We start from the raw sequence: 23,727 nt of genomic DNA on the forward strand, positions 1-23,727 counted from the left end.
GAAGCAAAGTACGTGTTTAGAATGTTGGGCCATGCCTAGGTTATCCTTGATCTCCATTCCATCCTCAGTGTATAGCGGCCCCACTTCTTCTTTCTTTGTTTCTTCTTATTTATGTGGCTGTAGAACCTTTTACTATTGGTTTCGATTCCCTTTGCAAGGTCCAGTTCAATGCGGCTTTTAGCCTTCCTGACTTTATCCCTACATGTTCTGACCTCACCAAGGTAGCTTTCCTTACGATCCTGCCTTTCTTCCACTCCCTGTAAGCTGTCTGCTTTTGTCTAATCCCCTCTCTGAGTTGTTTGCTCATCCAGTTTGGCCTACGACTCCTGCCCATGGTTTTTTCCCCTTTCTCGGGATGCAGGCTTCCGACAGTCTCCGCAGCTGCGACTTAAGTAATTCCAGGCCTCCTCCGCATTCAAATCCACTAATTCCTCCGTCCAATCCCTTCCCTAACTAATTTCCTTAACTCTTTAAAATTAGCCCTCGAGAAGTCAAAAACCCTAATCCCAGATCTACATTTGTTTATCCTTCCATCTAGTTTGACTGAATCAGCTCATGATCACTCGAACCAAGGTTGTCCCCTACCACCATTTCTTCTACGAGGTCCTCACTGCTCACCAACACCAAATCTAAAATGGCATCTCCTCTCGTAGGTACTTCAACTACTTGATGAGAAATCCATCCGCTATCACATCCAGAAAAATCTGACCCCTATTATTCTTGCAAGTACTCGTCCTCCAGTCTATATCCGGGAAGTTGAAGTCCCCCATAATCACACATTTCCCCTTTGTGTTTTACTTCATTAAAGACATTAAAGAGGTCTCTATCCATATCCCAATCAGATCCCGGCGGTCTGTAGCACACGCCAAGCACTATCTCAGGGGAAGCCCTAGTTGCTTTTTTACCCAATGTGATTTTCCGCCCAGACAGACTCTGTCTTATCCATTCCATCGCTTCTTATTTCGCTACAGTTAATGTCATCATTGATGTACAAGGCTACTCCACCACCTGGCCTCCTTTCTGTCTTTCCTAAACGCACATAGCCTTCAATACCCATGCCCAGTCATGAGTACTATTCCACCAGGGTTTCAGTTATCCCTATAATATCCGGGTTCACTTCCTGCACTAGTAACTCCAGTTCCTCCATCTTGTTACCTAGACTCCTCGCATGAGTGTACAGGCCTTTTAATTTTTGCGTTTGGCATCAGTGACATTCTTTCCCCCGTCGTGCAGGGACCTTTTACCACCAGCATCACCCGCTACCTGGTTTCTCCACTATTCCTCCTTGGATCAAATCTTGGGACCACAAGGTTATCCCCTCTCACTTTGTTTACTTTCCTCTCCAGGTTACATTCCGGCGTGGAGATCTCCCGAACATCTCCCAACCATCTCCCCCAACTTCCTAGTTTAAAGCTCTCTTGATGAGGTCGGCGAGCCTCCATCCTAGAATTCTATTTCCCTCCTTGCTTAGATGAAGTCATCCTGAGCGAACAGTCGTCTATCCGTAAACGCTTCCCAGTGACCGTACATCCCAAAGCCCTCCTTATAACACCACTCCCTAAGCCATCTGTTGATCGCCATAATCTTGTCACTCCTTCGTCGCCCCGCTCTAGGAACCGGCAGAATCCCACTGAAGATCACCTGAGCCTCGATGTCTTTGAGCCTCTTCCCCAGTCTGGCATAGTCCTCCTTGATACAGTCCAGCGAGTAACTAGCCGTATCATTCGTTCCCACATGAAGGATAATCAATGGATTCTTTCCCGCTCCCGCTAAGATCGTATTCAGCCTCAGGTCCACATCCTGTATCTTAGCCCCTGGCAGACAGCACACCCTTCTGTTCTCCCGATCAGGTCTAGTTACAGGCCTATCCACTCTTCTCAGTAAAGAGTCTCCAATCACGTAAACTTGCCTTTTCCTGGCGACAGTGCGATTCTGCGGTCTATCCCCCACAGCAGGTGGTCGCAATTCCTTACGATTTGTATTCGCCCTTACAGTCCTCCTAGGGCTCACACTTGGTGACGCCTTCATCGACTCCTCCCCTCTTTCTGCAGGACTAGCTGCTCGCCTCTTCTTCCTCGCCCTTTGTCCTTCAGCAGCCTGCTGTGCTCCATCTTCATTTCCCAACTCAGCAAACCTGTTCCTGAGTTCTATTTCTCCATCACTGGCCCGTCTTTTCCTCTGCCTGGTTCTCCTAGTCACATGCTTCCACCGTCCACTTTCCTCACCCAGCAGCCCCTCCTCAGAGTCCTTTGGTCTTGCTTCTATCCGCTCGTCTGAGCTTGTCCTCTGCGCCTCATCATGTCTGTGTTCCATCAACTGCTCAAATCCCCTTCTAAACTCAGCCAGAGTTTCCACTTGCATCTCCAGTCCCCTTACCTTTTCCTCCAGCAGCTCTATCAGGCGGCACTTCATGCAGGTGAAACTCCTTTCAGGTGCTCCCTCTAGGACCATGTACATGCCGCAGCTACCGCATCCAGTCATCCTCAGTGTGTCTGCACCTGCTACCTCTGCCTCTATCGTAGCGCTCCAACTGTGTGCCTGGCAATCCACGCCTCACACCACTCTGCAGGCCACCAACAAGGGTTGGGCTGCTCGCAGACCCCTGCCTCTTCCCTAGTCTGCCTTCCTGGTTCCTCTGCCTTGGTCTCCCCTGCAACCTCCCCCTGGAAACTCCCACTGAAACTCCCCTGTTAGCCGCTCTGTTCGCCGCCTCCTGTGCCGCTGCAGCTGACTGTGCCGCTGCCTGAGTGCCTGGCTCCTTATATAGGACCCCTAATCAGGTAGACTCGATTTAATCATGGACTTTTACATAACAGTGCGTTCTTGTTGGTTGTTACAACCTCAATACATATTCTTCACAGCTCAGAGATGGATGAAGGTTTAATTTTTAGAAGGTACACACTATATATATATATATATATTTGTGATTTATTTTGAAAAAAAATTGAGTATTTTTACAGCTATATCAGAAAATGGATGATTTGGTTATTTCATTTACCAAAGGTAATTGAAGCAGATATTTATTAGTTCACCTCCAAGTGACTTATCTCCAATTCAACAGGTTAATCATTAATATTTGGAGGATTTTCTTGCCATGCTGTATTAGGAGGAGAACATCACCAGACAGACATTTACCATTGTTTATTTAACTAAACAACATTATGTATTCTGGATATTTTTCTTGAACAGCAAACATACAATATTTTAACAAAACAAGCATATGAATTTTTGAATTTGGACATTCAAATTTTTTAAAATCAGGTTAGTTTTTGTTAAAATGGTTTTTTACTAAAGTCGTTAATGAAATATTTAAAAAAAAAAACAACAAAAACCCCACAAATTAGACTGTGTCAGCCAGGTCAACATGAGAAACTTAAAATATTGGCTTCTGCAGCTAACTGTTGTCTTCAACCTCATTTTCTTGTTTGCTCATAATCTGGAAAAGAAAAACAAGCTTTCCTGCTTTTTCAGGTCCCAAACAATTTCCAGTTTGGAATGAATTAGTTCAAAGGAAGAAAATAGTCTTTCTACAACCAACAGAAGAAGCTACTACTGGTTAAAAGTGAGATTATCACTTCCAGAGTCTCTGAATCCAGTGCTTAAGTGACTTCCACCAGTTCACTGGTGTAACTTTCTTTAATACATCATCAGCAAACATATATTTATCGAATGGGTTCACCCTTAGCTCTGATATTTATTATAGTTGGCATTATGGAGGGATAACGACTATGACATGGACATTAAGCAATCTCTTTTTCTTCAGCAGTTAAAGTTTGGCCTCGGTACTGAGTATTGGGAATATTTGCAAGAAAATGAGCTGGAGATAGTGCTTGTCCCATTTGTGTTTTTTAATGCTTGTAATTTAACTCTGTCATTGCATATTTCTCTCTTTAAGATTTTACTCAGTTCCTTCCAAATTTCAACAGCATCAGCAATAAAACAGCTATTTCCCTACATGTTGTTTGGGGCTACAGAAATAGGCTTCAGGTACTCAGCATGTTGTTCAACATTTCTTTTAAGCCCAGTGTTGAGAACTTTGGCTGTGACAGTGCCATGTATTTTTTTTCAACGACTTCTGTTCACAAACTGTCCATCAGATTAGCCAGTTCTTGACTTAGTGCTCAAAACACCTACTGAGTTCCATTGCACCTCTTGTGGGAGAGTTAGCTTGGTTCCTCCCACTTTTTTAGAGCAGCTGCCGCAAAGTGGTTGTTACAGAAGTATTTTGCATTTTAGCGTTCTCTGAACACTAAAGTCTTTGGTAGGAGGTGCACTGAATGAGCACTGCAACTGTATCTTATTAGTTTGGGACTCTCTTCTAAATTTCTTCTCATCTTGAATACATTTGCGGAATTGTCTGTGACCAAGCTGCGTACTGGACAGTTGCATTTATTTTCACGATTTCTTATAGCTTTTCCTGCTGCTTCTTGTAATTATGTGCTGTGTGCATTTCCTGATGTATCAGTTGTTTCTAGAAGGAAGACATTCCCTTCTGTTGTCACACAAGCACATACAACAGAATCATTGTGGGACATTGCTCCACTCATCAAAACTCAGGTTAACAATTTTACTCTCGATCTTTTGCACACTGCTCAATTTCTCTTTCATATACTTTATCCAACAATTTGCCTGCGACGTCTGCTCTGAGTAGACTATATCCTGGTCTTAATTACTGAACCCTGTGAATGAAGTGTGGGTTCTCAGTCATATGGAAAAGAGTTTGTTGCATAAACAAACTGGGCAATTTTTTCATCAAGTACCTCTTTTTGTAATCTGCTGGTTCTTATCACAAACTTATCTATGGTGGTTTCTGGATGATGATGATTTTTTTTCTTTTTGCTACAGGTGATATATTGTGGCTATGTGACATACATGATGTAACTGAAACACTATCATTGGCAGATAACTCAAAGTATAGAAAATTATGGTGATCTTGAAGGTGGATAGTCTTCAGAATTCTGTATGTTGAGGATGGATTCTCCTAAACAAAATAAGTCAGTGCAGTTATTTAATTATTATTACCATACTGCCCATTTAGTATTACTCATTGCATTCACTGACACTCAGTGCTACTTTAAAGGTGAAATTGTAGAAGGAAGATCTGCCTATTTCAGCTGTTTGTTTTATCACAGCTTCATCTATAGAGTAACACCTATATTTTTTGCTCAAACATGAGAATTCAAGACTAGTCCAGAAGGAAGACAGGTAGTCCTTAAGAAAGAAGTATGAAATAAAAGAAAAAGTTTACCAACCTGAAGATCCTGCATGTTCAGACCTGTCCCTTTCATCATCTTCAGCGCAGCTTCCTCCTGAGAAGGAACACTTCTCATGATGTTTCATTCGGGCAACCAGGCCTTACGTTTCTTTGTTGCACTGTTTACATTTTGCATGCATACCTGTCTTACCCCCAGATAAAGGAACTTCATTAAAATATTCCCAAACTGGGTTTCTCTTATGGCCTGCTGCCATTATAGGTTTTCCTTTCTAGTGAGAGAATGATATGGTAGATCTCAGATTAGTGAAGGCTACACTCAGACCTCAAGATGTCTGGAATATGCTGCTCAAACAGTTTCACTTTTGTTTCTACTCCTTGTCCCGCCCTTCTCACATTCATCTCCAGACTGCTTCTCCTTGTCCAGATCTATTCTGCTCCCAACAATCTTCTATTCATTGAACTTTTTGAAACTTTGCACTTTTAGAAAGAGGTAAGGGATTGACTCTGTGTACAGAAATTTGCAAAGGGACAATAAGGTTGAGGTCTGTTATTTCTCCTCTCTATATTATTTATTTATTTAAAAACATTTTTGCTGTTAACTAGCATGTTATCTCTGGAGAGACACATCCAAAGTTTGAGAACTGCAAAACTAAGCATCTCTGATATCTTCTAGACTGAGTAGATAGTATCTAGGGATGGCAGTGTTAGTATGATCCACAAAATCAACAAATCTGTTAGTCTTTAAGATGCCACCGGATTCCTTGTTGTTTTTTATTGGGTAGCTAGGAAGATTAATCTAAATAATTTATACAGAAGCCCCTGGAACCCATAAGATTGTATCCCTAATCCGTGAACTGTTGGAACTCATTTACAAAACTTTTCTTAAACGTTACATGAATATATTTTCTCTTACTCTAGAATTACATTTATAATCCCTATTCCATGATGAGACATTATAGCTCAAAGATATCTTAATTATAACTTTCTTTAGATACGTTTTTCCTGAGAGCATTTATCAAAAAATCCCATTTAAATAAAAAATCAGATGTAAAAAAAAATCATTGATTTTTATCCACCCTGATTGATAAGAGAGAATATTTATAGTTCTGTATCTCTGAATGTTTAATGCCAAGAGGATTGTTTCCCAGCCACCTTCCCTCAAACTAGTATGATTTTGTTCTTTTTTCTGCATTTACCTGTTCATTTCTTGCCTTTTGAGGAAACATTTTCTATTGTTTTGTTGGTGCATTCTCTCTGCTGAAAGCAATGAGAGTTAGGGGTTGGCTTACATTTCTGGATGCTAGAGTTGTGCTTAGAGACCAGAAACCTTTAAAATTTAGAATTCTGCTCTCATGTACTTAGAAGTGGAGATCTAGGAGGGAGAATCCCATGGGATTTTTAACTCTTCAGAGAAATGCTAAGTGATCTCTTCCTTAAATGAGGAAAGGCAAATGTGGCTTTAGAATCCTGAAAACAAGAATTTCATACTAGTTTACAGGATTGGCATATGCCTTAAATTCCTTGCACAAGTCTTTCCATGGAAATTATGTCTGATCATATTTTGAAGAGGGGTTTGAGAGTTCATATTCAGGAGTTTTCCTTATTCAGTGACTTTCTGGCTTTTTGTTCTGTGACTCACTTAATAGGATGCACCATTCATGGACCATGTTCTCTTGCAAAATTTCACTGCTTTAGTTCTCAGAGGTTTATTCCGCTAACTACCAGGAATGGCTCTCCACATCTTTGCTGGGACCATGGACTGTAGCTTGTGAATCACTTTTCTCTTGTTTCTGACCTTCTTTACTGATCCTCTTAGTCTGACACTACTTAACCTGAGTCTGATAATCTCTGGCCGTTTGACAGGATTTTTAGCCTTTTCAGGGTACCACATGTCCCTTTTTATTGCTTTTCCAATCCTCTTGCTCTCCGGCTATCTTTTTAAGATGCTTCTCCATTGTAATCCTTGCTGTTTCCTTTCACTCACTGGTATTTGTTTAGTTCTCAGTAAGCAAGTGAAGTCCTTTCTGTTCCTCCTTATGTGAAATTATATGAAGTTTAGGCCGGCCTTCTGGGGGCAACTGTATGCTTAGCAGAATTAAGGGCCCCATTTTCTCCTCTTCTCAACTTCATCTGTAAGATAGTAACTAAATTACAAGACTGTCAAAAGGAAGCTGCTATTGAAAGATCCACTGTTGAAGTGTAATGCAAGGCCTATCCTTTGCACAAACTTCCCCCAAATAATGGAGGCTAAAGGATGGTCTGTTTACGTTTCACTGAGGCAAATAACTGCGGTAATTAATGAAGTAATAAGGGAGGGTTGGAAAGTAGAAGCAAAATTCTTGCCCAAAAGGTCTATAGTTTTATCTGTGGTGCTTGGATACTGCAGTGATGGGGGCATTAAAATTTAAATAGAACTGAAATTGCTTCATCTTAGTCCACCCAACTAACTCTTCTCTTGCGAATCCCCAGCAGCAAAACTTTCAGAAGGCTTTTTTTGGTTATTTATTTTTAATTTCTGAAGTAATGTTTACTTCCAAGGCTGCAAATACTAAGATCTTGCAACTTGGTACTGTATCATTGTGATCCCTATTGAGCAAGTATCTAATGGAATTAACCTGCTTCTTATTTCTGATCCTAATTCTTCATCTTCAGTTTTAATATTTTAGTGAGGACTACTGTGGTCATTCTCTGACTTTCAGTAGAGTTGGCACTTCCCCTTACCCAGCTTTGTAATAGTGTGAAAATAGTATATTGGCAACACTGTCAGCTGTCTAACAAAGTCTTGAATAATTTATCTTTGAAAGTAAAGTAAAATATCTGCTATAATAGAGCATTCATGAAATGAAACTTGTTTTTAAGAAAGTTTTTAAAATTAAACTTGATCACTATTTTATGTACTATAGTGTCCAACTGTAAACATTAGGCAGCATGCTCCTTAGTCATTAAAATAGTATGAATTCATAATATAGTAGGTGATCTTTTGTGGAAACACTTTTTGGTTTATATTTAACACTGTAAAAATAATACACAGATCACTATGACTCAGTACAGATAAAGAGATGCATAGTACCTATGGCATATCTCTGAAATATTTGTGATCTTCCTAGATAAGAAAACTTGGGGCTGTTGTAATGTAGCTTGCCAATAACATTCCAAGCATCTGCACATGCAAACTATCTGAAACTATGCCAGTTTGTTACCTTAGCGGTGACATTGCATAGCCATGTGGAGAGATGGGTTTGATTCCTGATCCTGCTGTCATTCACTCTCATATTCTTCCTGTATAGGGAAGGAATGGTTTACATTGCTTATAATTCTACTCTTTGCAGCCAAGTAGGCTCATAGTGGGCATTACCCAGTGAAGATTCACTGAATTTTGTAACTTTTTGTTTTGGGTCTCAATATTGGGATAATATTTTAAGGTGACCAGCAAAAGAAGGGAAAAGACATCTCCTTTTAGCTAGTCTATAATTTATAAAGGAAGTCTTCTTTTCGCTTTTACACTAGAATTGCAAGTCATGCCTGTTCCAAAAAATACTGACTTAGGCTTTGTCTACACTGGCAACTGAACAACAAAACTTTTGTCGTTCAGAGGTGTTAACTCCCATCCCTGTAAGACAAAAGTTTGCAGACGAAAAGTGCTGGTGTGAACAGCGCTTTGTCGGCAGGAGCACTTTCCTGCTGACAAAGCTGCCGCCACTTGTTAGAGGTGGAAGGTTTTTTGTTGGCGGGAGAGCTCTCTTCTGCTAACAAACAACAGCTACACTGTGTGCCTTATAGTAGCACTGCTGTGTCGCTACAAAGTGCATAGTATAGACAAAGCTTTAGTTAAGTGAAAGCTGAGAAATTGAGGGAAAGGGATTTTTAATGATTCAAAACCTTGTTTTTTGTTTATTAAAACCTATTTAACTTCAGTGACAAACACTTTGGAAGAGGACATTGTTAAAAATCTAAAACTCCCACACTTAAGGTGCGAGAGCTCACAAACATGCTCTGAGACTCCAATAGCTTCTCCAGCAAAATTGGTTTATGTGGAGTTGGGAGTGAGGCATTTTTCATGTATCATAAAGAAACAAAAAAGGTGTAATCTCATTAAAAGTTTTTGAAGTTTAGAGGTGGTCTGCATGAAGACAAGCTGGCTAACTTCAAATACTAGCTGATGCTGTAATAATTGCTCAAATAGTTCATGTAAAGGTGTGCTATTCATCTGACCCAAACCAGAAGAAAATAACCAAGGGTCTTTTTTCAGATATCCTTAGTTGATCTGAATTTTTAAAAACTTGTTTTTTTTTCTTCTAGATTTTGGATCCCTCTTTGATCTGGAACATGATTTGCCAGATGAACTAATCAGCTCCACAGATTTGGGACTTACCAACGGTGGTGACATTAATCAGCTGCAAACCAGTCTTGGTATGGCACAAGATGCTGCATCTAAACATAAGCAGCTGTCTGAACTGCTGCGGGCTGGTAGTTCTCCAAACCTCAATATGGGGGTTGGGGGACCAGGCCAAGGCATGGCAAGTCAAACCCAACAGAACAGTCCTGGAATGGGAATCTTAAACAGCATGGTTAAAAGCCCCATGGCACAGGCAGGGTTGACATCTCCAAATATGGGGATGGGTACAAGTGGCCCAAATCAAGGTCCTTCGGCCCAGTCAACTGCAGGAATGATGCCCGCAGTAAATAGTCCAGTTAATCAGCCGGGCATGGGAATGAACACAGGGATGAATGCTGGCATGAATCCTGGAATGCTGGCTGCAGGCAATGGACAGGGGATGATGCAAGGGCAAGTCATGAACGGTTCAATTGGAGCAGGAAGAGGGCGACCCAACATGCCATATCCAAATCCAGGAATAGGTAATGCTGGTAACTTGTTGGCTGAGACATTGCAGCAAGGCTCTCCCCAGATGGGAGGACAGACCGGACTAAGAGGGCCACAACCTGGAGCAATGAACAAGGTAAGGAAAGCTTGGTTACTTTACTTATTCCATGTGGTAACTTTGACATTTATAAGAACTAGGGTAGAAAACTCATTCTTGACTGTCTTCAAAACCCCTATTATAAGGGGAACACTTCCTTGTAGATAATTTGGTACAAAAGAATTTTTGGCATTAGAAGCATTCGAAGGAGTTATATAAAGGTGAGAATTACCGATCTTATAAGAAGCTATATTCATTGAGACATGTACTAATATTGCTGGATGAAAGTGGTGGTGGTGGTTTTTAAAAATCTGTTAATTTTTTACATTGTCATCACTACCACTCTAAATTAAACTAAAGATTCTCTGATGTATTTTAATCTGAGAATGTATATTTTATTCCTGTCCATAAATATGTTCCTTGAATTCTTACTGGGTAAGTGTTAGATCTGTCCAGCTTGGTATAAAATTTGGAAGACTCATTCCAAGGTGAGGGAACAAACTGGAAAACAGAAAAAAGAACAGAAAACATTTATGGGTAATAGGGGAGGAAATGAGCTTTTAATATTGGGATGGTGAAAAGGGTAAGAAGAAGTGGTACTGGGCCATTTTGAAAATGGAAATGATATGGCATGACAGAGTTGAAACTACGGTAGGCATTCCTCTTTCCAGAAATATTCTGGCCTGGAATATTTTTCCAAGCTTTAGGTTCAACTCTAAAATCAGAAGTCAGAACAGTCAGTCAACTATTATGCAATTTCCATCCAGAGTGAATTATAGCATGTCTTGGTCAAAGAGGGAAGGTAAAACTCTTTAAAGAGATGTCAAGTATCAGAGGGGCAGCCGTGTTAGTCTGGATCTGTAAAAGCAGCAAAGAATCTTGTGGCATCTTATAGACTAACAGACGTTTTGGAGCATGAGCTTTCGTGGGTGAATACCCACTTTGTCAGATGCATGCATCTGACGAAGTGGTTATTCACCCACGAAAGCTCATGCTCCAAAACATCTATTAGTCTATAAGGTGCCACAGGATTCTTTGCTTCTTTAAAGAGATTTATTCAGATGCTGTAATGAAAATGTTGGAAGCTTATTGGGTTGGGATGCTTTTTCCAGTCATCTTATTCCATAAAAAGCATTCTTAAATTTAAAAATAAAACACCCCCCCACACACAGCCCAAATAGATTTAGAATATTAGTCTGTAATGTGGATTAGATCTTAACTAGTACTTATAAAATGATCTGAAATAATTGCCTTACAAATATCCTAAGAAATAAACTTTAAAAATCAAAACTTACCCTGTGAGCTTGATATAATAGTAAATATGGCACCCAGTAGATGGAAGCATATCTAACAATGAACTGTCCTTTATTTGGGTTGATTTTAATATTAATCTGGTAGACTAAGATCACTTGTACTGTTTGGTAAACATGACCATTACAAAAGGGTGTGTTGCAATATATAGTTCAAATGGTGCTGTAAAAAAGGAAATTAAACATAATTGTTCAGTGTAACTGAATTTTCTCTTTGTGCAGAGTTAGAAGCATATCAAAACAACTATACAGAAAGGAATTCTGATGCATTGTTCTCTGTAGCCCAATATGGAATCTTATTTCAAGTTAAAAATTGACACTGACTAATATCAAGATAATACATTGCACTTCAAGATGGATTTTAATTACTAGATTTAAGTATCAATAAAGTTGATCAAATTTCAAAATTCTATTTAATTTGGAGAAAATTTTTGCTAAGATTGCAAGGCCAGTTTTTGAATTGATATAGTTAATTTACACTGTCCCCAATCTATTTCAACCTAAGCTCTGAAGTGTGCTGTGTGGATCCAAATAAGGAAGGAAAGCATTTCAAATTTGATCTAGTTGCTTGCTTTTTGGGATTTCAAATCAAATACATCAGTTCAGTATGTGGAGTTTTTAATTTGTTATCTGAGTTGATAGAAAATATATGTATAGGGTTTAACAAGGAGAGAGAAACCTTAGCTATAAAGATACATGAAATTTGTTCGATCCTATGTTTCAATGTTGTATTTGATTGTAATATACATTGCTCATAAAATAGCTGAACTGCCTGTTGAGAAGGAACAGTCTGAAATGGAGGCTGAAATTCCAGAATGTCTTCATTTGGTTTAGTTGTTGGCAGGGAGCCGATGTTTCACTACTTGCAGTGGAGTTAGCAGAAGCTAATAACAGTAATATCTCTGACCATTGTATTGCTCCACCCATCTGCCCTCATCATTCCCACCTCCAAATCTTCAAAAAAAAAAAATGTAGATGGAAAAGGAAATTAAACATAATTGTAAATATAACTTTTTATTGGCTGTTTAAAAATATTTTGGTAAATTACAGTGGTTTTTTTAACCTGGGAGCCTGGATTTACTAATGTGTAGTGGCTCTTCAGTTTGTGTAGCAGAAATGGTTATATTTATGCTTTTTGAAGGCCTATTGTTGCTCTATGGTGTTAGTGAAACATTTCCTCGGTGGTGTTTAACTGATGTAGTGGATCAGGGTGTGCCTAAGAGGAGGCAGCAGAACTTGGGAAGTGAGAAGAGAGCTAAGATGGAGTGTGCTTTGCCTGAATGAGCCTGCTGCTAGCTGTGTTTGATTTAGGTATAAGGTAGGGGTGGGAGTTCACCTATTGTTCTTGCAACAGGAATTTGAAGGTCATCTGTTCTGTTTACAACTACTGAGACTGTTTCAAATGCAAGCATTTTAAGGACATTTTCAAGTTACAATGTTGATATTGATTGTGCTGATGTATGAAGGATTTTAAAAAATACAGGAAATAGGTAACCTTTTATTCATTCATACTGTGTAAGTCCTGCAACTTAAGTTAGGTGCATAAATACAGAATTCACCAGTTCTGTAAATAAAAACCCCACTTTTTGTAGAAGTCCTAGAACTTGTTTTGCAAGGTAGTATCTTCATGTCTGCATCAAACTTATTTCTAAATAAATTCCCTAGTTTCAGTATGTAGAGGAAACTTTTTTACCAAGGTTCCATGATATTGAATATGCAGAGTGCCAGCTTTGCAATCCTGTGGAAGAAAGTCTGGCATACCTTGAGGGCAGAGAAATCTGTTTTAAAAATTTTCCTGAGATGAACTTTTATTGCATGTTATTACCAGGCTTGTTGGGATGCTTATTTGGAGATAGGATTGTGTGCTTGGAACAATTGCTCTAAATTTACAGAGGATTATCCTTTTTGATAGCTACCTGGACTTTATCTTCATGACTAAAGGTTTAGTCTCACCTCCTGAATAAAGCTGGACTTAGGAGTAAGATGGTTATTTGAGGCTTATTTGTTTTTGGGAGCCTAGATATACCAGCCTCAAATTGGACAAGTTTCCAATTGGTATTTTATAAATTCACAAGTCAAATAATATCTACACTATCCCAACGCCATCAGACCTGAGCCAGTTAATCTTCAACAAAATACTTTTTATTCTGCCTCTTTGGCTGTTCAGCAGCTTGCTGTTAGCACCTTCTGGTTACTATCATGTTGCCTGGTCTACTCATGTTCTTATTCAGAGTGGGAAGGTGTTTCATAGATAAATATGATGATTTGTATATTTCTTTGGTGGTTGCACTCTGCTGTCCTGCTGCCACAAATCTGAAGGCAAAGTGATGTCAGCCATTTGAAATAAATATTTTTAATTTCAGTTCTTCAAGAAATTTGTTTTTTCCTAGTATGAAAAGATGAGACTAGTCAGTGCTGGTACATCCTGGGCACCGATCAGAATGCTTCATTTCTATGTAAAGCTTTAAATCTGTTTGAAATATTTTTAAAGAATTGTGGTTGAACAGTCCTCAAATCATCTGATTCAATACATAATTTTGGGAGTATACAAAGCTCAGAAGTTACGCTGTTAAAAACATGGGGTAAACTTGTTCAGTTCACTTTGTAATCTAGAATTGGTTTAAATTAGAGGATGGTAACTTGACTTGGTCCCTACCTTAATGTAGTAAGATGAGGCCCTGAAACAAACTCTTGGGTCAGAGGCCCAATCTGAGGCCTGAAGCCTGAACCGAAGTAGTTCCAGGCATCGCCAAGCAAAAACTGGGCTGTGAGCCAGAGGCAGGCCCCACTCACAGAAGTTGAGAAGAAGGCTTCTAGAAGCAGGTGCATCCACACATAAGTGCTAATAAGAGGAACTTGTGCCAAGATGGCATCAGAACACTCCACAGAGATAACAAGGAACAGGCAGATGCATCTTAAAAACAGGGTTAAAAGGACAGCATGATGAATAGATCTGTTTGAAACAACATGATCAAAGGGGGAGACAGCACCCTAATGAGTCAAGGGGCTGTACCTCCAATATGTCAGTAGAGATGAGTAATCTGTCCTGTAACTGTATAAAAATTAGGTCACAGAATGCACATCTTTGTCCAGCCTAGGGGGCAGTGGAGTGTTCCGCCGCAAACTGATCTGTGTCCATGCCAGGGGCACATATTTGTAGTATGTCTTGTAGAGCCTATAGGAAACTATTACTGTGCTTTGACAATAAACGTGGCTCAGGTTCCTTCAGACCTTACTAGAGTCTGTGGTCTTTGGGGTTCTGTCGGGGTTTGCTGTGTCAGCTATCTGCGCAGAATTGGGGCAGCACACAGAGGGAACACGCACGCTGCCAACTGTTATCCTCTACAAACAAGAACAGAGCACCACACCTGTAGCCACTGACAACACTTACCAGCAAACAAAACTTTTAAAAGGTAGATTTCAGTTGTAACTGAATGAAGTAAAGAGAGTCTTAATTTTGTAGAAAGAACATATTTTTTTCCCTCACAACTTAAATGAATCCAACTGAAATTATGCCAAATTAGAATCCTGCAGGTAACTTGATTGTCAGATGACTTGAGTCTTATGAATTGTGCTGTCCAAGGCTGGAAGAAGGGGGGAAAAATTATCGTCGTAGATATGGAACCTGAAGCTGGCACAGTTAAGGGACAGAATAGAAATGTTCTTTTCTTTGGCATCTTAAACCACACTTTTAGGGATGATATTTTGGCCATAGTATTGCTATGCACTCTTAATTAGCTGCTGTTTTCCATCCCAAATGTGGACATTTTAGTGTTGGGTGGATTGGTGTGTGTAAAGTGCTTTCAGATGAAGGGTGCTTTTATGATTGTACGTTGACCTATTTAACTTAAAATTCACTCTTAGCTGGGTGTATAATTTTTTCCCCCCTGGGTAGAGGAGGAGAAAAATCTGGCTAATGGTCTCTTTTTTTTCCAAGCAGTATCAGAGATAGACAGGTGTTCAGGGTGGAGGAGTGGTGGAGCTGTGGAGACCCTTGCTTTTGCTGCAGCCTGTAGACTCTTAGGGTGGGTAGGAGAGAACCTCTTCCAGCAGTCACTGGTGAGGTAGTGCTAAAATTTATTAGTTGTCTACTACCAGAGGCTGATATGAAACATGAAGCACAAGAGTGGTGTCCGAGGTCAGCAGCCCAGGATAAAGAGTAACGCTAAACGTCTCATCAGAGTTTTGCCATTAATACTTGTTGGCTTTTTACTCATACTTTATATTGGTCTTTCAGGATAACAGGTATTAGATAAACTTCTCAAACTTAGTTACCTGTTTTCTTTAAATATTAAAGTTGTCATTCAGCATTTGTCTACAGAATTAGTTTTTCCTGGTATAATTCATCCCTTATGAATGACATAATTTTGTCACGGTGGTCATGGATTCCCTGACTTTAACGGACCTCCGTGACTTCTTTGGCTTCAACCCCTGCCAGAGTGGTGGCTGGTGGGGCTTGAGCAGTGGGCTGGTGGTCAGCTGCCAGGGCTTGTGACTAAACTTTCTTACTCTTGAATAAGTGGTCACAGAAGTTCACCAATATGTGAGTGTACTGGGGCATCTACTATAGCTGCCATTGATGGAGGTGCTTTCAATGATAGTACAGTTGTGGGAAATTAAGAAAACTGAGTGTATACAGCTTCTTTCCCTTTCCATACTTCCTTGCTGGCTGGCTGTCTACATTTTCTGTGACTTACAGCAGTGACTGCTGGTGGGAAGTATCTGTGGTAGTCCTCATTTTCAGGTAGGTCTATAGATTCTTTGAAGTGGTCCCTTGCTCTCAAGTGGGGAGGGAGGCCACTCCGCCTCACTGTGTCAGGTAACAGCATTTGGGCTTGGGTTCCGCTGGTGGGGCCAAGCAGTAAGAAGTTTATAGCTCTGTCTGAGGTCGCTTAGCAGAGGCAAGCAACAAGTAACAATTTGGTTCTCTAGTCTCTTGAGCAGGACAGAGCAATGAGCAGTCTTTAGCCTACAGCATCCTATCTGAAGCTGGCAATAACTAACAATCTAAAGCTCTGGCTCTTTGGGCAGGGCAGAGCAGGTGACAGATATTAGTCTAAGCCTCCTGGTTAAGGCAGCCCGCACGCGCACAATCTAAGGCTCACAGTCTCCTGATGGGGGACAAGACAAGCACAGGCCTTCTGGCCTAGGGGTGCAAAGGCTTCAACCCCTGGGGGGGGTTGGCAGCAAGGTGGATAGGAGGACTTCAGGCCCATCCAGCTTTACCAGGTCCCAACCCAGGGCCCTAACAGTGGCAAAGTGTTCCACCCTGGGTCAGCAGGGATTCCAGCTGCAACGTGCTGACCTCTGCTCCAGCGACAAAACTACACTAAAGTCTGGTTTCCCTGGGCTACTTCCAGCCACAGCCTGGGGATGGGGTTATGTAGTCCAAGTGTCCTCTGTCTCCTCAGGGTCTACTGTGGATGGCAGTCCTGGCAGCTCCTCTCCAGGTCCTGTCTCCTCCAGAGGCAGGGTGCTGCACAGCATGGGCTCATCTGTGGCTCCTTCCGTGAATCCTGCTCAACTGAGCTGTAAGTCCCTACCTTATACTTCCTGTCCTGCCTGTCTGGTGAGCAGGAAAGGGAGGAAAGTGGTCCCTCACTCTCCAGTCTGGAGGGAGGCTATTCCACCTCACTACAGTCTTCCATTGAAGAGCTTGTCTAGCTAGAGAAGTAGGAAACGAGCAATGCAGTGCTGTTTCTTGATTACCGTAGTGCAAACTTTCCAGAAGGCTGGTCCGTGTTCCAAGGAGTTTACAGCCTAAGGAGCCTTTTAATCTCTAACCCTGTTCCTGCTTAACTTTCATGAGCAGCCGCACTACTGGTAGGCACAAGGCACTCAGTGCCTGCTGCACTTTGAAGACTCCTAATTTTAGGGGCATCTGCTTCCCAGCATGAAGTGGTAGTGTTGGAGTTCCCTGTCTGCTCCCTGCAGCTGCTGTTGCATCTGGCCAAAGCAGCCTTTTTTGCTGCTGTTTTGCTCTGAGAAGGAGAGGGGATGCCTTTCCTATGCCACTGCTACTCCTGGCTGTGAAGAAGTGACTTCAGGATCTTCACCTCCTCTCCCAATCCTGGTGGCAGCTTGCTGCTGCTTGCATTTTGGGGCAGGGAGGGAAAGCAACTCTGTCTACTTCTTTCTCATCTGTTCTTCAGTTTGTGTGCAGAAGAAATGACTTACCTGAGCTTAAATTTAGAACCTGTGACTTAATTTTCTTTCTATTTCTCTTTTACTCTATCTGTTTCTGTCATTCAGTCTACTTAATTCACTTGTTTTTCTTTCTTCCTCATTCATTCCATAAACCACTTTTATTATATCTTCTCCCCTTCCTCTTCTTCACTTTAACTCTTCCTGTGTCTCATTCTTCTCATCACATGCACCCTCTCCTCTGGTTTCCCTGTACATGTAACTTTTCTCTCACAGTGAAAATGAGGAAGAGGGTGTGTGAGATCAAGTGTTATTTATTCCTTCTCATAACACAAGAACTAGGGGTCACGGAATGAAATTAATAGGCAGCAGGTTTAAAACAAACAAAAGCAAGTATTTCTTCTCACAACGCACAGTCAACCTGTGGAACTCCTTGCCAGAGGATGTTGTGAAGGGCAAGACTATAGCAGGATTCAAAAAAGAACTAGATAAATTCTTGGCGGATAGATCCATCACTGGTTATTAGTCAGGATGGGCAGGGATGATATCCCTAGCCTCTGTTTGCCAGAATCTGAGAATGGGTGACAGGGAATGAATCACTTGATGATTACTTGTTCATTCCCTCTGGGGCACCTGCATTGGTCACTGTCGGAAGACAGGATACTGGGCTAGATAGGCCTTTGGTCTGACTCAATATTGCTGTTCTTATGAAATGGAAGAATGGGGGGAGGAAAGTGAAAAGAGAGGAAAATATTAATAGGGGTTATGGTATGAATATGGAAAAAGTGGGAATGAGAGAATGAAGAGGTTAGTGGGAATTGGGATAAGAATTGAATGAGGGAGAGAGAATGTAAAACTGCATTCATTGATTTTTAAACTTGCTTTCAAACAGTTGTTAGTTATGTACACAGATTAAAATTAGGGGAAATATTGTCTACAGCCTCTCCAAAGATCATTATCAACTGCAGTGTATAATTGCTAGAGAACTGCTGCTCTAAAAGACTGCAGCTATCTTGCAGGAGAATTCCTTCTGCCTCTCAAATTAATAAGCAGTGGGGACCATGATGAAAACAGCTCCAATACAAAGCCCCAGTTTGTCCAGTAACGCAGGAGAAACAGGAATATTTTTGGTGAAGTTTGTAGCTGACGTTCTCAAGATGAAGATGCCAGCCTGTGGGGTTTTTTTAGGCTGGAATGATGGGGACATTATCTAATTCTGGTTAGGTATGTTTTTTATAGGTACTGGATGAATGCTAGATCACTCCAAAACTGCTTTAATTAAGACAACGCATGCTGGCTATCTATGTACAGGAAGCTATTGGCTCCCATGATCAATCTTTTTGTGTTTCCTATACCAAATCCACTATTCGAATTTATACGTAATATACTAGAGATGTTCTGGATTGAAAGATTGCATGTGATTTTTATGCAAGGATTAGTAATTCTTCATGGTTGTCCTGGGTGTTAGAGTGTACATGTCCTGTGTTTCTAGGGCTTGTCTAGACTGGCTTACACAATCACAGACTGGTGTGATCCAGTCTTAGATCTGAGGGAATCTTAAGCTTTGGTTAAAAGTTTTTTGTTTTGCCATTAAAGCACTATGATGCAGTTATCGAGGCAGTATGAATGCTGTTTGGAAGAGTCCTTTTTCTGTGAACTTGATCTGAGGAATTCTTCAACAAACAAATTCAAGCTCAGGTCATCCTATTCCAGGATTCTTGGTTGATTAGGGATAAACTAGATACTGTTCCGAAGGAGAATATTATCAACTTTTTGACTGTCCTAGGACTTGTCTTCCTTGCAATGTGCGACACAAATATTCTTTGTATGAGATGATTCACACTCTTGCTTCTCAGAGAACAAAGTCCAGGTCAGGTAGGCAAGGGTATTTTCAGTTTCTCTTCCATTCACCAATAGATGGAAATGTTGAATTCCCTCCTACAATGGGGATCTGCTCCATCGATCTTGAAACTGGTGTCGTCTTTTCCACTCTTTCTCAAAGATAGGTGAGTGTTTCCTCTTTTTCCAGTGCAGCTTACCTGTCCACGCCTTCTAGAAGCATGCTTAGTGAACTATAGGCGTGGTGGTATTCCTGCAAAATTTTCTTTTTGGGCTCTGAGGCAGAGTTTTCTCTGTGGGTTTTCTTCCTTAGAAGTTTTTTCAATCTTTACCCTTTTCCAGCTTAGCCTTACAAAGGCAAACTTGTTTAGGCATACTTTGATGGAATGAAACTCTTAAGCAAGCTTCTCCTGAAAGCCATTAAAAATTCCTCAGGTATGAATTGTTCCCAGCCATCCATTTTTGACAGATACTTGGGAAACTTCAGATTTATTTCCCTGCAGCTGTCAGCTATCTGAGAATTGTCAAACTGTCGTCTTTCAATTGATCGGGACCAAGAGATTCTTCATCTTTGAGTAGTGTCCCTATGGGTGCTTCACTGTAGGTACATCTGTGCCCCTGTTCCTTTGATCAGAGATTTTAGGTAGCAGTGTCGATTTGGCTTGCACATGCGCTCTCCCTCCCTTCTGCTCTGCCTCGAGGCTTTCTGGTGTTGTGTGGGTGAACCTCCCACATATCCTTATCAACTGCCCTTGCTCTGAGACAGAGCGAATAGCAGTCCAGTTTTCTCATCTCATGTTTCATTATAGTTGATAGTGTTTTCAGTCTTATAGACTTTTACTTTTGTAGCATGCCAAGCTTCCATTTTTATTTTTTTCTCTCTATTTTCTCCCCCCCCCCTTTGGGGATCGCCCTATGGAAGGGGCATGCGTTGCTACCCCAGCTGTAAATGGTGGCTCTCCTGTTACAGACTGACACTTCTGCTGCCTCCTATCCTGCAGAATTGCCTCTTCTGTCAGCAGTTGAAGGCTAGATCCTGAAAAAATTGAGTTAAAGTTGAAATTCCTCCTTTATGGAGGGTGTTCTTAAACTAGCATCCGACGCCGGTCCTGAATCCCTTCCATGGCGAAGATCATCCCTAGAGCCTTCAACTTCTAGGGAGGGAGAGCCAATGAGAAAATCTTCTGATTTCCCCTCGCAAAGCTTCCAAATAAAAAGACAGCTGCAAGCCCTCAAACTGAGCTTCTGACCAGCCAGAGAAGATCCTGGCACAGTTGGTCACTTTGGCACTGGTGACTTTGAAATATGGTACCCAGAAGACACAGGGACCCTCGGGTACAAGCTCCGCTGTAATGCCTAAAGGCGTAAAGGGCATAGTCTTTGCAAAACTGGTACTGCAAAAGAAATCCTCGGGCACCAACCGCCTCAGAGCAACCTTTTGTTTGAACCGCAACTCCCATTAAAGATCATCGGTACTGATGAATCAGCACCAGTAACCTCTGATGATACCGATTGCAACAATACTCTTATGATCACAGAGATGCCAGAGTTCCTGCTATTTGGTACTGGTATCAAGCATGTCCTGGTACCCAGAATCACCAGAGGTACTAGTGCATTCACCTCCAGCTTCCCTATCAGCCCCATCCTATTCCAGCAGGAGTGACCAAGACAACAACTTCTCTCTGGCTTCTCACCATGCCTCATAATTACAACAATTGGTACCTTCCCAACAACACCCACGCTCCAGTCCCCAACTCTCCTGATATGGCCACCTGTGAGTGCTGCCACTCATGTCCTTTCCTCGTCCCCAGTGGCCATACTGAGATCCGTGGGCAGCCTACAGGCACCATATTACTTGGGCATCCAGGGTCTCCTACAGAAACTCAACTAGGAGATCTCCTACAATCTCTGTATCCAGAGCCCCAGAATGTCAGAAGGAAACTTTTTTGAGGAGCAAGAGGCCAAACTAGGAAAGAAGACTATACCCCCAGCAAATATCTCCTTCTCCTCTCACTGGATGAGTCGGTGATGTCCCCTCCACCATCACAGGCCAATGATTTTAAGCTTTTTCAGGATCTCACTAAGAGGGTTGCTGACACGCTGAAAATTTCCTCTGAAATGAAAGAAACCCACCACAAATTGCTGGACATATTATACACCACCACCTCTTCAAGAATTATCCTCCCAGTCAATGAGCAGCTTTTAGACCCTGTCAAGATCATCTGGCAGAGAAGAACCTCCACTGCACCAAGTAAAACAGCCAAGAAGTACTATGCGTCCCCCAAAGAAGCACACTCTTTTTATGCATCCTCAGTCTAACTCTTTTGTCATGGATGCTGTTAATTTGCAAGGAAAGCGCCACTATGTTAAATCAAACCCTTATGATAGAGAGTGGAAAAGGCTGGACCTATTTGGGAGGAAGGCATACTCCTCAGTAACTCTGCAATTCAGGATTTCAACCTATCAAGTCTTAGTGGTGAAGTGCGAACACATGAATTATGGAAAACTCACTTTATTGACCACTTGCCAAAAGCACAATGAGAACAGTTTCAAGCAGTCATCCATGAGGGCCAGCTGGTAGTGAGAACAGAGCTACAGACCACATTGGACACTGTGCCTACAGGAGCCTGCTCAGTTTCAGTGGCAGTGGTAATGAGGTGGGCTTCATGGTTTACACCTCTCAGGACTGCCTAAGGAAGTACTGACAACGATTGAGCACTTCCCTTTTGAGGACTCTAGACTCTTCACTGATGAGACTGACACATCGCTTCACCCTTTTAAAGGATTCCAAAGCCACTCTGCACTCTCTAGGAACGTACTCATTAGTTTACAACCAGCTTGCAGAGTCTCCCCCCTTCCCCACCACAGTGGTACAACAAACCACAACGAAAGACCTAGGATGCAGAAGCGGAAATAGTTAACCTCCCAATCTTCAACATTTCAGCCCTCAACCTCCAAGCACCAGTTTTGAAGCCTTGGTCAAGACCCTGAGCAACCACTCCTTATTATAGCTGCAACACACAGACCCTTCCACATCCCTTTTGGATATTGCCTAGCTTTCTTCCTCCAGAACTGGGAAAACATTGCTTCTGACAAATGGGTCTTGGAGATCATTTCCAAGGGTTACTTAATCCACTTATACCTCCCTCCCTTTTACCTACCTTCTCTCCCCATCCCTCTTCAGGGATCTTTCTCACGAGACTCATGTCAGGAAATAGCAGGTGATGTGTACCTTGGGACTGTAAAACCTGTCCCTGTTCACCTCCAAGGCAAAGGCTTTTATTCCAAATATTTTCTGATCGCCAAGAGAGAAGGAGGTTGGAGACCCATATTAATTAGATCATAGAGCATTAAACAGATATGTGAAGGCACAAAGATTCAAGATGATCACACTAGCAGCACGTATTCCATTTCTAGAGCAGGGAGATTGGTTCTCTGCCCTTGATGTACAGTATATCTATTTCTACATCTCAATCCTACTGTCCCACAGAAGATTCCTTCAATTTACCTATGGGCTGGACCACTACCAGTACAGATCACTTCCATTCAGTCTCATTGGCTCCCAAAATATTCTCCAAGGTCCTCTCTGTCGTAGCAGTACATCTATGAACATTGGATATTTTAATCTACCCGTGTCTGGATGACTGCCTTCTCATTCCTTCAAAGATGCCCTACAAGTCACCCAAAGGACATTTTTGCACAACTTGGTCTACAGCTCAGTACCCAGAAGTTGGCCTTGACTCCAGTAAAGTGTATGGAGTTTCAGGGGTTGAACTCGATGCAGTTTAAGGAAGAGCATTCCTCCTACTGCACAGATTCAACACTCTGACCAGTCTCCTAGAGACAGTTCAGGCCAGCCCACAAATGACAGCCAGAAATTGCCTTCATTTTCTCAGGCACATGGTGTCATGCATATTTTTGACATCTCCTGCCCAATTACATATGAGGTATCTACAGACATGGCGCAGATACGTTTAGAATCCAACAAGGACAGGCTCAACAAGCTGCTGTCAATACCCTCCAGGGTGAAACACTCCCTGGAATGGTGGAAAGATCCACCCAATGTATGTGCAAGGATCTCATTCACACAACCACCAGCAGCACTGATTCTAACAGCAGATTCCTCTCTGATAGGCTGGGGAGCCCACCTAAAAAATCAGAGTTCAGAGCAAATGGTCCCCATGGAAGCTGTACTCTATATCAACCGTAGGCTTGTGCACACCTTCTCCTATTCATCAGGGATACTCATTCGAATATTGTCATAACTATAAAGGGAAGGGAACAGCCCTCCTGTGTACAA

The 23,727-nt window shown here is 41.6% G+C and overlaps 1 protein-coding gene across 2 annotated transcripts in view; it reads left to right on the top strand.

Annotated features, from left to right (window-relative positions):
* LOC115643178 (histone acetyltransferase p300-like) overlaps window positions 1-23,727 on the top strand; it is a 125,239-nt gene that overhangs the window by 17,725 nt on the left and 83,787 nt on the right. For both annotated transcript variants that reach the window (XM_030547029.1, XM_030547037.1), the window contains exon 2: window positions 9,515-10,173. In XM_030547029.1, the coding sequence (XP_030402889.1) occupies window positions 9,515-10,173 (659 nt within the window). The remainder of the gene's footprint in view (window positions 1-9,514; window positions 10,174-23,727) is intronic.

Source organism: Gopherus evgoodei, chromosome 1, assembly GCF_007399415.2.
Source record: "Gopherus evgoodei ecotype Sinaloan lineage chromosome 1, rGopEvg1_v1.p, whole genome shotgun sequence".
Classification (NCBI taxonomy): Eukaryota; Metazoa; Chordata; order Testudines; family Testudinidae; genus Gopherus; species Gopherus evgoodei.